The 13,375-nt window shown below is 54.1% G+C and overlaps 1 protein-coding gene across 1 annotated transcript; it reads right to left on the bottom strand.

The window, feature by feature from the left end:
* Positions 1 to 3,079: 3,079 nt before the first annotated feature.
* On the bottom strand, positions 3,080 to 13,159 carry LOC308637397 (cytochrome P450 2B10-like; the record flags this gene model as incomplete). Its single annotated transcript, XM_081273701.1, has 8 exons — positions 3,080 to 3,489; positions 5,065 to 5,206; positions 7,286 to 7,480; positions 8,782 to 8,958; positions 9,636 to 9,796; positions 11,344 to 11,514; positions 11,689 to 11,851; positions 13,133 to 13,159. The coding sequence occupies 8 exons, from the start codon at positions 13,157 to 13,159 to the stop codon at positions 3,080 to 3,082; spliced, it is 1,446 nt and encodes a 481-aa protein (XP_081129827.1).
* Between the last annotated feature and the right edge of the window lie 216 nt (positions 13,160 to 13,375).

Below are 13,375 nucleotides of genomic sequence, written 5' to 3' on the forward strand. Positions count from 1 at the left end.
TCCGCCAGCCTGGCTGACTTCTGCAGCCACCGTGGGGCAGGCTCCTGCTTCCTGCCTTGGCTTCTCAAGAGCTCCCTTTGTCCCTCTCCTCACAGCAGCCACAGGCCTCTTGTCAAAATGCAGTTCTGATCATGCCCCTACCCTCTGCCTTTGGGATGAAAGTTCAAGCTTTGGACAAGCCGCTGCTGCGCCAGCTTCATGTCCAGTCCCCGGGTATTTTCATGACTTGTGACCTCAGTGCCTCCAGGGGGCTCACCCTCTTGCCTGACTGCCTGGCTGAAGTCTGGCCAGGGCTCTTTGTCCTCCCACTTAGCTTTGTTCTTGTTCACAGTATTCGACCAACCGACTCGGTGTTACTATTTATTTATTAAGCCCCCAGAAGGCAAGAAACGGACATCAAGCCAGGCATGGTGGCACATGCTGGCAATCCCAGCTACATGGGAGGCTGAGGCAGGAGGATTTCAAGTTTGAGGCCAGCCTGGGCAACTCAGTGAGACCCCCATCTCCAACTAAAAAATAAAAAGGGCTGAGGATGTAGCTCAGTGGTAGGGTGTCCATTGGTTCAATCGCTAGTACTAAAAAAATAAAATAAAAATAAAAATGGATAACAGAAGTATTTTTGGGGGATAGCATGGTGGGAACCCGCAGGCCCCAGTTCCTCTGAAGAGAGGATGGAGTACCTGCTCTGACCTCAGGGCCTCCTTCCAAGAGAAATTCCTCCAGAGATTAAGGCTTATTGTCTGGGGTGTTATTTGTCCCCAGGGTTCAGATGGCCTGTGCCCAGGAGTGTCAACAGTGAAGAGGCCCCGGGCTTTGGCTCCTTTCTCTTTACCTTTTTGTGTGAACTTGACAGTTCTTCCCTGAGCTTCAATCCCCACCTCCAGCTAGAATTGTCCCATTATAGTTCTAGGCAGAGATTATGTTACCTGTACAATCAGGTTAGACGAGGGATGTGCTGCAGAGGCAAGCATTAACCCTCTGAGTGCTGGATTCTGGGGAGCTCTGAGGGTGCTGGGGTGGGCTCGGGACCCTCAGGTGGTGAGTATTTATCAGCCCATCCAGGAGGCGCTTCAGAATTTTACTAGCACGCCAGCCATGCCAGCCTTGGCTCCAAGACCCTAAATTGTTGCAGTTCCACCATTTCAGAACTCCCTGGGTGTTCACGTAGCCATGGCCGGTGAGATCCTGGACCCGACATTCAGAAGGACCCTCCCTCAGATCTGCTCCTGTTCATCCCTCCCTCCACCTCTTGGAGTGTCTGCTTTGCCACATGTAAAATGCAATAATGCCTGGCATACCTGAGGGCCGCACTAGCACGAGTAAATGATCAATGGACAGGAATTGCTGCTGGGTTATTGAGGAGACAAAACAATGTCATGTAGGCTGGGCACAGGGGTTCAGGTCTGTCATCCCATTGACGTGGAGGCTGAGGCAGGAGGATTGCAAGTCCAAGACCAGTCCTAGCAATTTAGTGAGGCCCTAAGTAACTTTAGCAACACCCTGTCTCAAAATAAAAAAAAAAGGGCTGGGGATGTGGCTCAATGGTAAAGCACCCCTAGGTTCAGTCCCCAGTAACAAAAAAGCCAACCCAACCAAACAACCAACCAAACAAACAAAAAACCCCAGCCACGCTGTAAAATTAAAGTGCATTAAAAAAAAAAAACAACCACCATATAACATATTGTCTGCACTGGATTGTTCAGAGACTGGATGAGGTGCTGTTAATAATGAAGCCAGGTCAGGATGTGTCAACTAGAGGGAATCTGGCAGATTCAGGCAAACAAATCACCTTGCAATAAACCCATCAGCCAACAGGGGGCAGCAGGGAGCAGACGCTTCAGCTGTTGTCATGTTCCCTGTGTGGCTTTGCCTAAGGGACCTTTTTACCTAACCTGAGACAGAGTTATGTAAAAGACAGGGGTGGGGAGTGTGTGTGTGTGTGTGTGTGTGTGTGTGTGTGTGTGTGTTGGTGGGGAGAAGGCGGGAGCATGTGATCCCTCTCTCCCCTAGGTTCCATGGCTCACAAGCAAGAAAGAGTGTGGCTACCTGGGCCTGGCACTCTGCTCCTGCAGGCTGTGGGTGGAGGCAGGGGGATGGAGGAAATGACTTTGGAGACCCTTGTTCCAGCACCTACTTCAGGGGCTACCTGGGCACAAACCAGTGTGCAGCTAGAGGGATTCCTTTAAAACATAAACCAGGGGCTGGGAGTGTAGCTCAGTGGTCGAGTCCTTGCCTAGAATACTCTAGAGGTCCCGGATTCATCCCCAGCACAACAAAACAAAAATACCAAAGCCAAAAGACCAAAAATCAGAGCAAGTCCTTTCTCTGGCCAAACTCTTTCTACAGGTTCCATCTGCACCCCCCCTCTGTTCCCATCTGCAGAGCCCTGCTCACTCACCTTCTTGCCTCTTCAAACTCCAGGCACATTCTTGACACAGGGCCTTTGCATTGGCTGTTCCTGCTGCCTGGAGTTGTTCTCATTTAGACATCTGTGCTGAGCACTCTCACTTTGACATTTCTGTTCCATTGCTCTGTCCTCTGCAAGTTCTTAGAGAAGATCCAATGTGAAAATGACAAACGCCCCCGCCCATACTCCTGCTCCCCTCACCTGCTGTGAGTTCCCTCCCATAGATTTAAAACCTTTCTGTCATTTCCTACAATTTGGTAATTTCTTATATCCTTTGGTTACCCTTTATTCCCTTCCCATCCCCTGTGGCAGGTCTGCAAGGACAAGAGTTTTGTCTGTTTTGCTGTGCTGTCCTAGGCATGTTTGAAGCAGGTCTTTTTATAACCCCATTTTACAGAGGAAAACTGAGGCAGTGACAGGGAAGCCACTTGACTGGGATCACATGGCCAGAATAAGTATCAGGGCCAGGATTCATTGAAAAACTTTCATTTATTCAGGAGATGTTTACTGAGCACCTACTGTGTGTCAGCTGCTCTTCCAGGAATCAGCAGTGGCCAGGGGAGGGACGACCAGACCGTGGAGTCAGGCTCCGGAGCCTAAAGGTGGACCCAACAAAACCCTCTGCGTCGTGTACAGGGGGAGCCGAGGCCAGGCGCTGGGGGAGGCTCAGGCTCAGGCCAGGGGAGGGGGGCTGTCAGGGCGGGAGGTGTCCTTGGGTCTGTAGTGCTGTCGTGGCTGCAGGATGAGCTGGAAAGGGGGTGGCTGCTTCCCGAAGCCACTGTCCCGGGGCTGCAGGTGCAGGGCCGCAGGGGGCCGACGCGAGGTGGGGGAGAAGCGCTGCAGCAGCCACGTCAGGTAGAGGAAGAGCTCGGCGCGGGCCAGAGCCTCTCCCGGGCATGCGCGGCGCCCTGCGGGAGTGGGCGGCGCCGAGATCAGCGGGGAGGGAGGGGCGGGGAGCGGAGGAGGGAGATCCGCCCGGAGGAGGCGGGGGTACGTCGAGAGGGTGGGGGGTTCGGAGATCAGGGCCCGGAGAGTCCGGTACCGACGAAGCAGATCTAAGCACCTCGGGCCGCAGTCTGAGCCTGGTGCAGTGGGGCAAGCTGGCAATGCCGGCAACTTGGGAGGCTGACGCAGGCGGATGGCAAGTTCAAGGCCAGTCTCAGCAACTTAGAGAGGCCCTAAGCAAAAGTCCCTCAAAATAAAAACTAAACAAGGGCTGGGGATGCAGCTCTTTGGTAAAGCGCATCTGGATCCAAAAGAGAAAAAAAAAAAAAAAAAAAGGCCGGGGGATTGTGATTCGGAGGCTGGGTGATAAAGAATGGAAGTTTATTTATTTGGCTCATGTTCTGGAGGCTTGAGGATCAAGAGTGTGGCGCCAGCATCTCACGGGGCTTCTGTGTCCTGGTGACTCATGGCAGAAGGACAAGTGAGCAGGTGTGTGAGGCAGAAGAAATTGGGGTGAATACATTCATTTGAAATGAATGAGTCCCCTCCCAAAATTATGCTGAAATTGCATTGCCATTGCGACAGTATTAAGGGTGACCTTTAAGGGGTGATTAGGTCGCCAGAGCTTGACCTCAACAGACTGATACCTGTTATTACAGGACATTCAAACCAAAGACCATGAGTTCAGCTCCATATTCCCTGATTTCCTCCTTAAAGGGGTATTTTCTTTTTTTCTTTTTTGTTACTGGGGATTGAATCCAGGGGTGCTTAACCACTGAGCCACATCCTCAGCTCCTTCTTATATTTTATTTAGAGACAGGGTCTCACTGAGTTGCTTAGGGTCTTGCTAAATTGCTGAGGCTTTGAACTTGCAATCCTGCCTCAACCTCCCAAGCTGCTGGGATATAGGCCAGCACTACAGGGCCTGGCTTTATTTATTTATTTGTTTATTTATTTGTTTTTGCTACATCTCCAGCCCCTGAACTTTCCACCTTCTAAAACTGAGCTGAACAGACTCTTTCCTTTAGAGCATACTCAGCCTCAGGTATTTTATTATTGGAACACAGACTATGACCCTAGGCTCACCTGGTTTTGTAAACTGTGTGTGTCAGTTGGTATTTGGGCTTGCCTTTATTTAGACAAATTCCTGAAGGAGACACATAAAACCATAAGACGTGTTTACCTCTGGACTTAGGACCTTCAATTGGGGGAACAGAATCAAGGAGAGAGACTTCACTTTCATTGTGGACTCTTGTTCTGCTTGACTTTCAAATCAAGTGTTTGCACTACACATACAATTAAAAACTGGTTTAAATAAAAATATTTGCCAGTGTTTACACAGCTTGTAACTTTTTGGTAACTCTAACAAAAGTGATCATTGAAAAAGCATTGAGTATTTTTGATTAAATGTGCTTTGATTTAGAACTTGGGGAATTAGTCTTTTTTTTTTTTTTCCCAAATGGATTTTTTTTTTTAAACTAAGCTTTGGGTGTTTTTTTTAATGGCCTAACACAATTTATAGTTTCTGAGTGAACTATGTGCTCTCAGGATTCAGTGTAGCTGGGGCAGATTTGTATTTCCCTTCCCTGAGCCTGGCTATAGCTTCTATCTTCCAAACCAGCAATCAGAAAAGCAGTAACTAGTTTAGGTTAACAAAAGAGGACCAAAGAGGGCAGGCCTCCTCCCTGGAATCACGCAGCATGGACACTGACCTGCAGAGAAAGGCAGAAAGGCAGGGCTTCTCCTAAAAGCTCCGCCGGCATCTAGGAACCTCTGAGGCTGGAAGCAGGATGGGTCTTGGAACTGGTCAGGGTCATGGAGGACGGAGTGGAGGAGTGGGAACACCATAGTGCCCTGTGGGAGGAGTCAGCACAGATTATCCACCCAGGTCAACACCTGGAGGGGGCTCCTGCCACCTGAGCCAAAGCTTCCTGGGCCTAGTCCACCTGGGAACAGCAGCGGGGGCAGAAGGTGTGCTCTGGGGTCAGCGGAGTAAGTCCCAGCTCAGTTCCTTCCCAGCGGAGTGACCTGGCAGGTGACTCCTCTCTGAATCTTAGTCCCTGCTCTTGTAAAACGGGCAAAATAACTCAGAGGGGTCAAGGAAATAGGGAGGGTGCCCCTCCAGTTGCCATGGGAACGAATCCTACTGTCAATTGAGACACATTTACTCCACCTGAGCCGCCCAGGGCGCTGTGGTGTCTGTTGCCCCCTTTGACCACCATGTGACCACCGTGCGGCTGACCCGGAGCTGTGGCCCCTGTCCCGAGTCTCCAGATGGCCTCACGCGGCCCGGGAAAGGTCAAAATTCAAAATCCCAAGAAGGGTTCCCAGTGAGGGTGCTTTGTTTTTGCACCACTGTGAGGTTGGAAGATGGCAAGTCGCCCCCATCTGCAGCGAGAAACGCTTGTCACCTAAACAGACTCAGCAAGCTTATTATTATTGCCGTCGGTATTGATGGTCATCGCCCTCGCTCAGGGCTACCCCTTAAGTAATAATAACCCGTGAGAACACAAGTCTGTGCCCAGCACCATCAGGACCCGAGTCCCAGAAGGGCTTTTTGTTGATGCCAGACATTTGAGACGGGCCCAGGAGAGATGCCTTTGAAGTCTCACATAGGTGCCTCCCGAGGACAGTGGACGCCCTGCTGTTGCTTGGGCCGCGGTGACCGTGGAACAGCTGGAACAGCCCTGGCGAGGGCACTGTTTGGATCCTCCTTCGCTGTTCTTGCTGCTTTTGCAAAAGTCACCCCTTTCCTGCTCCCTCTCCCAAAGGGCACCCTTTTTTGCTGTCAGTTCGGGCAAGTGAGCCGGGCAGCCAATGCTAGGACATCTGGGGACACTGAACTGCTGAGGAGCACGGCGGGTAGACTGCACCCACTCCCTAGGACAGACGCAGATGCCTGACCAAAACCAACAGACACTCCCCTCCGCACCATGCCCAGTGGCTCTTGAGGGGCCAAGGAGGCCTCCCCGAGGAGGAGGAGGAGGAGGAGGAGGAGGAGGAGACTGCTGGGTAAGTTCTGAAGGGCGGGGGGAGCAGGCTGTGGGGCTGTCTGCAGGAAGAGCACTCAGGACAGAGGGAACAGTCCGTGCCAAGGTCCTGAGACAGAGGAGCCCTGGAACATGCAGGGATACTGAGGACGCCAAGGTCCTGGATTGAGCAAGAAAGAGAGTGTAACCAGCCCAGAGAGAGGTGTCAGAGCATGCAGGGTCTCCTGGGCCATTTGGCTTTTATTTCCAGTGAGATGGGAGCCATGGAGGGCTTTTGAGCAGAGGAGGGACGTGGTCTAACAGGTTTTATTTTTTATTTATTAGTTTTGGTGGTACTGGGGATCGAACCCAGGGGCACTTAACCACTGAGATACATTCCCCGACCCTTTTTATTTCTTATTTTGAGACAAGGTCTTGCTTAGGTGCTGAGGGTGGCCTCAAACTTCTAATCCTCCTGCCTTAGTCTCCTGAGACACCAGGATTACAGGCCTGGCTCCCTAATGGGTTTTATAAGACCACTCTGACTTTGGTGTTGGGAACAGACATCTGGTTGTAGTCATAATAAAAAAAACCCAAAACAAAAAACTACATTTTTTAAGCATTTACTATGGATCCCAACTCACTGGATCTCTATAATCAGTGTAGGTAGTATATTAATGCACATTGCATAGAAAAGGAGACTGGCGTTCAGAGAGGTTGAGTCACTTGCTCAGGGCCACACAATTTATACGTGGCAGTGCTGGGATTCCGGATGTCTCTAGGGCCCTAGTTCTAACTGATGTACTCTGGTACTCTGCAATCTCAGTCCTCCTTGGGTTGAGGGACATGGAGTGAGGGTCAGGTTCTGGGAGAATCCGAGAACCTAGTACTGGGAGGCCCAGCCTTGCAGCTCCTGTAGGAGACCTGACACTCCAGATGGACCAGAGGGACCCACATTCTGTACCTTGGGGATGTGGTAACCACGGAACTTGGTGTCTTGGGTGACGGCACGGGGCACTCCCAGAGGCATGATGTCCGCAAACCTCTGGATCTCATGGAGGGCCGCCTCTGTGTAGGGCATCCGGGGCCTGTCCCCGAGGCAGGGCCGTCTCTCTGGGCTCACTACTTGGTCAATCTCTTGCTGTATGAGTTCTGCTCCCTCCGAAAAAGGGGTGGGAAACAGACAGTCTTGACTGTGGGAAGGGCGATTGCCCCGAGCACCTGCTCACCTCCCTACCTCCCCTTCCCAGACTTCAAACCCAGGATGTGTTAACTGTAATTTCCCTCCAGCTTCTAAAATGGATGTTCCCACCAGGCACCATGGCTCATGCCTATAATCCCAGAAACTCGGGAGGCTGAGGCAGGAGGATGGCAAGTTCAAGCCAGCCTCAACAATTTAGTGAGGTCTTAAGCAACTTAGCAAGCAACTGTCTCTAAATGAAAATATAAAAAGGGCTGGGGATGTGACTCAGTGGTTAAGCACCCCTGGGTTCAGCCCACGGCGCCCCCCCCCCCAAAAAAAAATAGGTTGTTCTCCAATTCCTAACCCAACCCCCCAGCAATACAAACTGGCCCTTGTACCAATTTGACATCAGGCTGGGGAGGGAGAGGGCTGGTCCCGTAACCTGGGCTCCGTACCTGTAACCTGTGGGAACTTCAGGAGGATCAGGAGCCCATATCTGAGTGTGGTACTGGTTGTCTCCATCCCAGCAAAGAAGATGTCCAGAGCAGAATTGAGCAGATTCTTTTAGTTGAATTCTGTGTGAGGGTCTCCCTGCTCCTGCACACAAAAGCACAGAGTATCTGAGCTAGAGAAGGATCCAAAGGAACCATCCAGCCCAGGGGAGGCAAATATGTGGCATGTGTACATTCACTGCCAAATTCTTTGCCCATAGCAGGCATTACCAATCAATTCCAGTTCTTCTCTCTCTCTCTCTCTCTTTTAGTTGTAGATAGACATAATACCTTTATTTTATTTGTTTATTTACTTGTGGTGCTGAGTCTCGCAAGTGCCAGGCAAGCGCTCTCTCACTGAGCCCTATCCCCAGCCCTTTTTATATTTTATTTACAGACAGGGCCTCACTAAGTGGCTGAGGCTGGCTTTGAACTTGCGATCCTCCTGCCTCAGCCTCCCGAGCCACTAGGATTACAGGCGTGTGCCACTACACCTGGCTGCAGGCGTTTATTTCACAAAAAACCTCAGAAACCTCCTCAGATCCCTGTTATCAACTGAACAAAGACAACACATGAGATGGAGCCTGGTTACAGCTGCAAATCTAGACCAAAGCTCCACTACCGGCCCCCAGATTTTATGAATAGAAAACTCGAGATTTGGAGAAAATTGCTACTGGTTACACAGGAACCTGAAAGGCCACAGGGGGGATTCGTCTCATTTGAGGGTGCTCCAAGAACCTCAGGCTCCTGAGACCCAGAAAGGAGCGTGTCTCACTGCAAGCCCACCTGCTGCATGCGGATGAGGAAAGCGTCAATGAAGTCCCGAGGCTGAGCTGTGTCGAGAGAGACCTGGTGCTCCTTCACCACCTGGGCCACAAACTCCTTCTGCTTCTCAAAGACCTCAAAGAGCCGGTTGTGTGGTCCAGGAAGGTGCCTCAGGAGAGCAGGGAAAAGACCATATGCCTAGAGGGAGAAGGAAGCCACGGAGAAGAAATGTCTTAGCACCTGCTGTTCCCTCTGCCTTAAATGCTATTCCACACACTTCCTCTCTGCCCCCACCCCCACATCAGCTTGCTCCTGTTCACTGCTTAGGTCTTCCCTTGGATGGAATGTCCTCTCTGTCCTCTAGAGAGCCTCCCCTGACCTCTGGACCCTGCCGGGCAGTGCCTCTGAGGTGCCACAGAGCCTCCCCATCCTGGCCCCGACTCCTCAGCCTGTGCCTCCCTTCCCATCCTGACCTCCTCTCTGTGCCTCCCCACCCTGGCACTGTCCATCCTAAGTGGTGACTGTCTCATGATAGGTTCACCTGCCCCCCTGGAGTGAGGGCTTCTTGAGGGAGTCCCTGGTCACCTCTGTGTCCTTGGCAGCCCCCAGCACAGGCTGGCATGGAGCGGGGGGGGGGGTTTCAGTGGTTGCTGGCTGGCTGTCACAGCCTGACTACTCTGGGTCACCCGGGTCTGGCGATGGGTCTGTGTGTCCCCCCCCAAGGCTGTGGGCCCCATAAGGACAGGGCGGGGGCTGCACCCAGCGGAGAACTGGATAGACAGAGGTGTTCATGGTGGCCCTGAGAGTTCGACGGGACCTGGGAGGAGGCCTGTGGCCCTGGGGTGGTGGGGGGACTGGAGAGGGGACGTAGGCACCTGCACCCAGAACGTGTCTATCTGCTTGAGGTTTTCGGCCAGCAGCCCCAGGAAGGTCTTGAAGTTCTCATCCTGGTAGTGGAAACGGCGGCCAAAGACCACAGAGCAGATGATGTTGGCTGTGGAGCAGCGAATGGGGAAGGTGGGGTCAAAGGGCGTTCCTGTGGCGGGGAGGCCAACACGTGAGAGTCCGGGGATGCCTGCTGGGCACTCATCAGACCATGTCACTCCCCGGCTCTAAAAAATTCCCTGGCTCCCGTGCACCCTCCAGGCAGCCCGTCAAGCCCTTAACAAGGACAGAAGGGCCTCCCACGTCTGGCCCTGCCTGTCACTCTAACCTCGCCTCTTGCCACCACCCTGTAGGCACAGACAGCTCCTCCGGAGAGCCTCCTCCAAGCCCTCCCAGCCTGGTCAAGAGCCTCTCCTGTGGTCCCCATCATGGCCCAGGAATGTCTGCGCTGCGAGGGGGGAAGCACAGCGCTCCTGGGAGCCCAGAGGTGGCCCCGACAGCCCAGCATGGAGGGGGACAGGGTTGGTCAGCGGAGACTTCCTGGAGCAGTGCGTCTGAGCTGAGACCTGAATGTGCAGGATTTGCAGCTGGACAGGCTAAGGAGGGGGACACACATTCTGGGTCAAGGGTTTGGTTCTGTTAAGGTCCTGCAGACGGGCATCTGGGAGATGGTGCAGGTTGTGCACTGCTCCAAGTGCGGCATCTGAGGGGCTCCAGTGACACTGCAGACACCTGGATTCATACTGTTGTGGGGACAGACGAGGCAGGGCACCGGAGATAGCAGGACAGTTTTATTTGGCTGCAGCCAGGTTCAGGGGGCACAGCTTCTGCTGTCATCAATCAACCCCCTGAACCCCGAGTTCAGGAGTTTTATACCCAGCGTGTAAGGGGAGGGGCTCAGAAGTTCCCAGTCTGCAGAAGTTCACATAAAGCAGCTTTTTCTCTCACTGTTCTGGGCAAGTTAACCCTTCAAGGACAGCACCTGAGAAGCGGGGGGGCTTCTCCTCCCCTCTCCTTCCTCCCCTGCCAGCGGTTACCATGGAGCCCAGGTGGTAACTTCTCTCCTCTTCGGAATGTAGACATCTCTGTGAAGCCCAGCCCAAGGCCAGAGGCCTTGTCTGCACATTTCTACAAAGTACTCCACTGGATACATGTTTGTGAAAAACTAGTAACAGGGTGTCCAGCACCTGGAGGGCTGGTATCTTCCGGCCAGTGGCCAAGTAAAACAGGGCGACAGGAAAACAGGGCGTTTATCTACACTGAACTCTTTTGCAGAGACTCTTCTGCTGACAGTCCTAAAACCAGCCATGGTGGGGATGTCTGGAGCAGCCCAGTTAGGACTTTTCAGTGGAGAAAGGGGGTGACACTTCAATATATCTATGATGACAGCTCAGGCGTCCTGAGAAAGGGGCACCCTTTCTAATTCGCAGAGGGGAACCTATGGCCCCAGCAGTAGCTCTGCCCTGAAGCTCCCGGAGGTTTTAAATTTAACATAAAACTTACTCTCCTATTGACCAAGGAAAAAGAATGGATGTGCTCTCTTTAAGGACAGGGGCCACCAGGAAGGAAGGGGTAGGGGCTGGTCAAGGCCACAGGTGAGGGGGGGCGGACTCTCAGTACGAACTGGATTCCCACCCGCGCTCCTACACCCGCTGGAGCCCTCGGACGCACGCACGCACGCGTGTGTGCACCACGCACCCTCCCGGCCCAGGCTCTCACCGCACGTGCTCTCCAGCTCGCGCTCCAGGCAGCCCACCTCCTCCTGGATCCGCTCTTCCAGGCTCCGCCTCCCCAGGCCCAGGTCGCGAAGAGTGGTCAGGGCGAACCTCCGCAGGGTCCTCCACCGCTCGCCCTGACTGAAAGCGATGCCTGCAGGGAGCAAGTAGAATATTCTCACAGAGAGGGAGGGGAGGCACAGAGAGGTTAGGTAACCTGCTGGCTGTCACACGGCAGGAAGGGGCCACACCTTCTGGCTCCCAGCACGTGGGCACTTACACAAGGCGCAGGGATGTGCCCGCCACTTCTGCTCCCCTCCAGCCTCACCATAGCCCCGGTTGGTCTTCTCAGAGATGGCCAAGTCTGCGCGCCCTCCGAAGGCCTCTGCTTGGTCCACTAGAGCCTCACGCACCGCCTGGGATCCGCACAGCACCACCACCTGGGTCGGGCCCAGGCGCACCGTGAACACTGGCCCATACTGGTCCTTCAGCTGCAGGGACAGGACAGTGACCTTGAGCCCGGAGCTGCCCAGGGCCTGTCCAGAGTGTGTCTGCAGGTTCTGGGCAGGGGGTCGTCTCCTACGGCCTGGGTCTTTGTCGCTGTCCCCGGAGTGTGTGTCTCTATCTCACTGTTTCTTTTGGTTCCTGGGCAGCGCTGGGCACCTCGGTCTCTGTCTCTGATTCTCAGTGGCCTGTCTTGCATGTCTCCACGGAGTCCCGCGTGCTCTGCTCTGTCACAGCCCAGATTCTTCCAGGGCCCCTTCGCTGGTTGGCCACCTCTCTTGGTTTCTCCCATCTCACAATGGTCTCTCTGAGGTCCCCCAGCCCTCCTTTGGTCTCTTGGTCTGAGTGTCTCGGCCTCTCTGTGACAGCCCGGCTGGCTCTTCCTGTGCACCTCGGCCCACCCTCTCTGTTCCTCTCCTGGCTTCGGCTCCCGTCTCTCAGGTGATCCCTGCGTCTCCTCTCCTCCTCCTTCTCTGTCTCTTCTCGTTGCTTGTCTCTGTCTCTTCTTACCCCTGGGTGTTTCTGATTAGAAAACCCTTTTCCTCCTTGCTGCCATCTCGTGCCCCTGTCCCCACGGTTACCTGTCCTGGGAGGGGGCGGGAGCCGCAGAGGGAGCCTGGGCTCTGAGCCCCTTCTGGGCTTACCCTGAGCAGAGCCTGGAGGAGGGGTGCCCCCCCCCCCCCCCCCGCAGCTGCAGGAGGTTGCCCAGCCCTGGGAGGGGGCGTGGGCCCGGGGGCAGGCCAGCGCCAGTGTCCTTAGCCCTGCTCCAGAGGGCCAGGCCCACCAGCAGGAGAAGGAGGAAGAAAGAGAGGAGAGCCACTGGGAGGGCCATGGGCTGGGCAGGCCTGAGCCCAGGACCAGGGCAGGCCCAGCAGGAAGAGGAAGTGAGCTGTGCAAGCGCCTGCAAGTCCCAGGCACAGGCGGGGAGGGGCAGGCAGTTCTGCCGGGATCCTTCCCACTGCTTTCCCTGCCTCTCAGCGTCTGTGGCTCCCAAGTCCCTCCTCGGCCTGTCTCCAGCCCCTTCCAGATCTCTGGCTTCTTCACCATCTCCAGCCCCTTTCCCATGTCTCTGCCCCCCTCCCGCCCAACTGCTGCCCCTCAGCATCATTTCTGACTCCCAGGGTGGCCCCCTGTCTCCAAGTGTCTCTCCTCCCGTCCTTCACCCAAGGCTGGCAATGGAAATGCCTCGCCCTTGGCATTTAGTGGACACGCACAGATCAAAACGGATGCTGGCAGAAGAGCACCTGGAGGCCACACCAGAGCGTCACCTTGACACTGGGAATCGCTGTGTCCATCTCTGTTTCCCTGGCTTCTGTCTTTCCTGCTGAATGCTCTTTCCTGAGGGCCTGTTTGGTTCATCGCTCTGTCCCCAGTGCCTAGAAGAGAGCCTGGCACATAACAGATGCTCAACAAATGCTGGTCAAATGAATAAATGAGTGACCACCTTGCCATGTCCCTCCCTGTCTCACTCTTATCTTTCCTGGTTTGTCCTTCTGCCACCCTCAGCCTCC

The sequence above is a fragment of the Spermophilus citellus genome, assembly GCF_964194105.1.
Source record: "Spermophilus citellus genome assembly, chromosome: 18".
Taxonomy (NCBI): domain Eukaryota; kingdom Metazoa; phylum Chordata; class Mammalia; order Rodentia; family Sciuridae; genus Spermophilus; species Spermophilus citellus.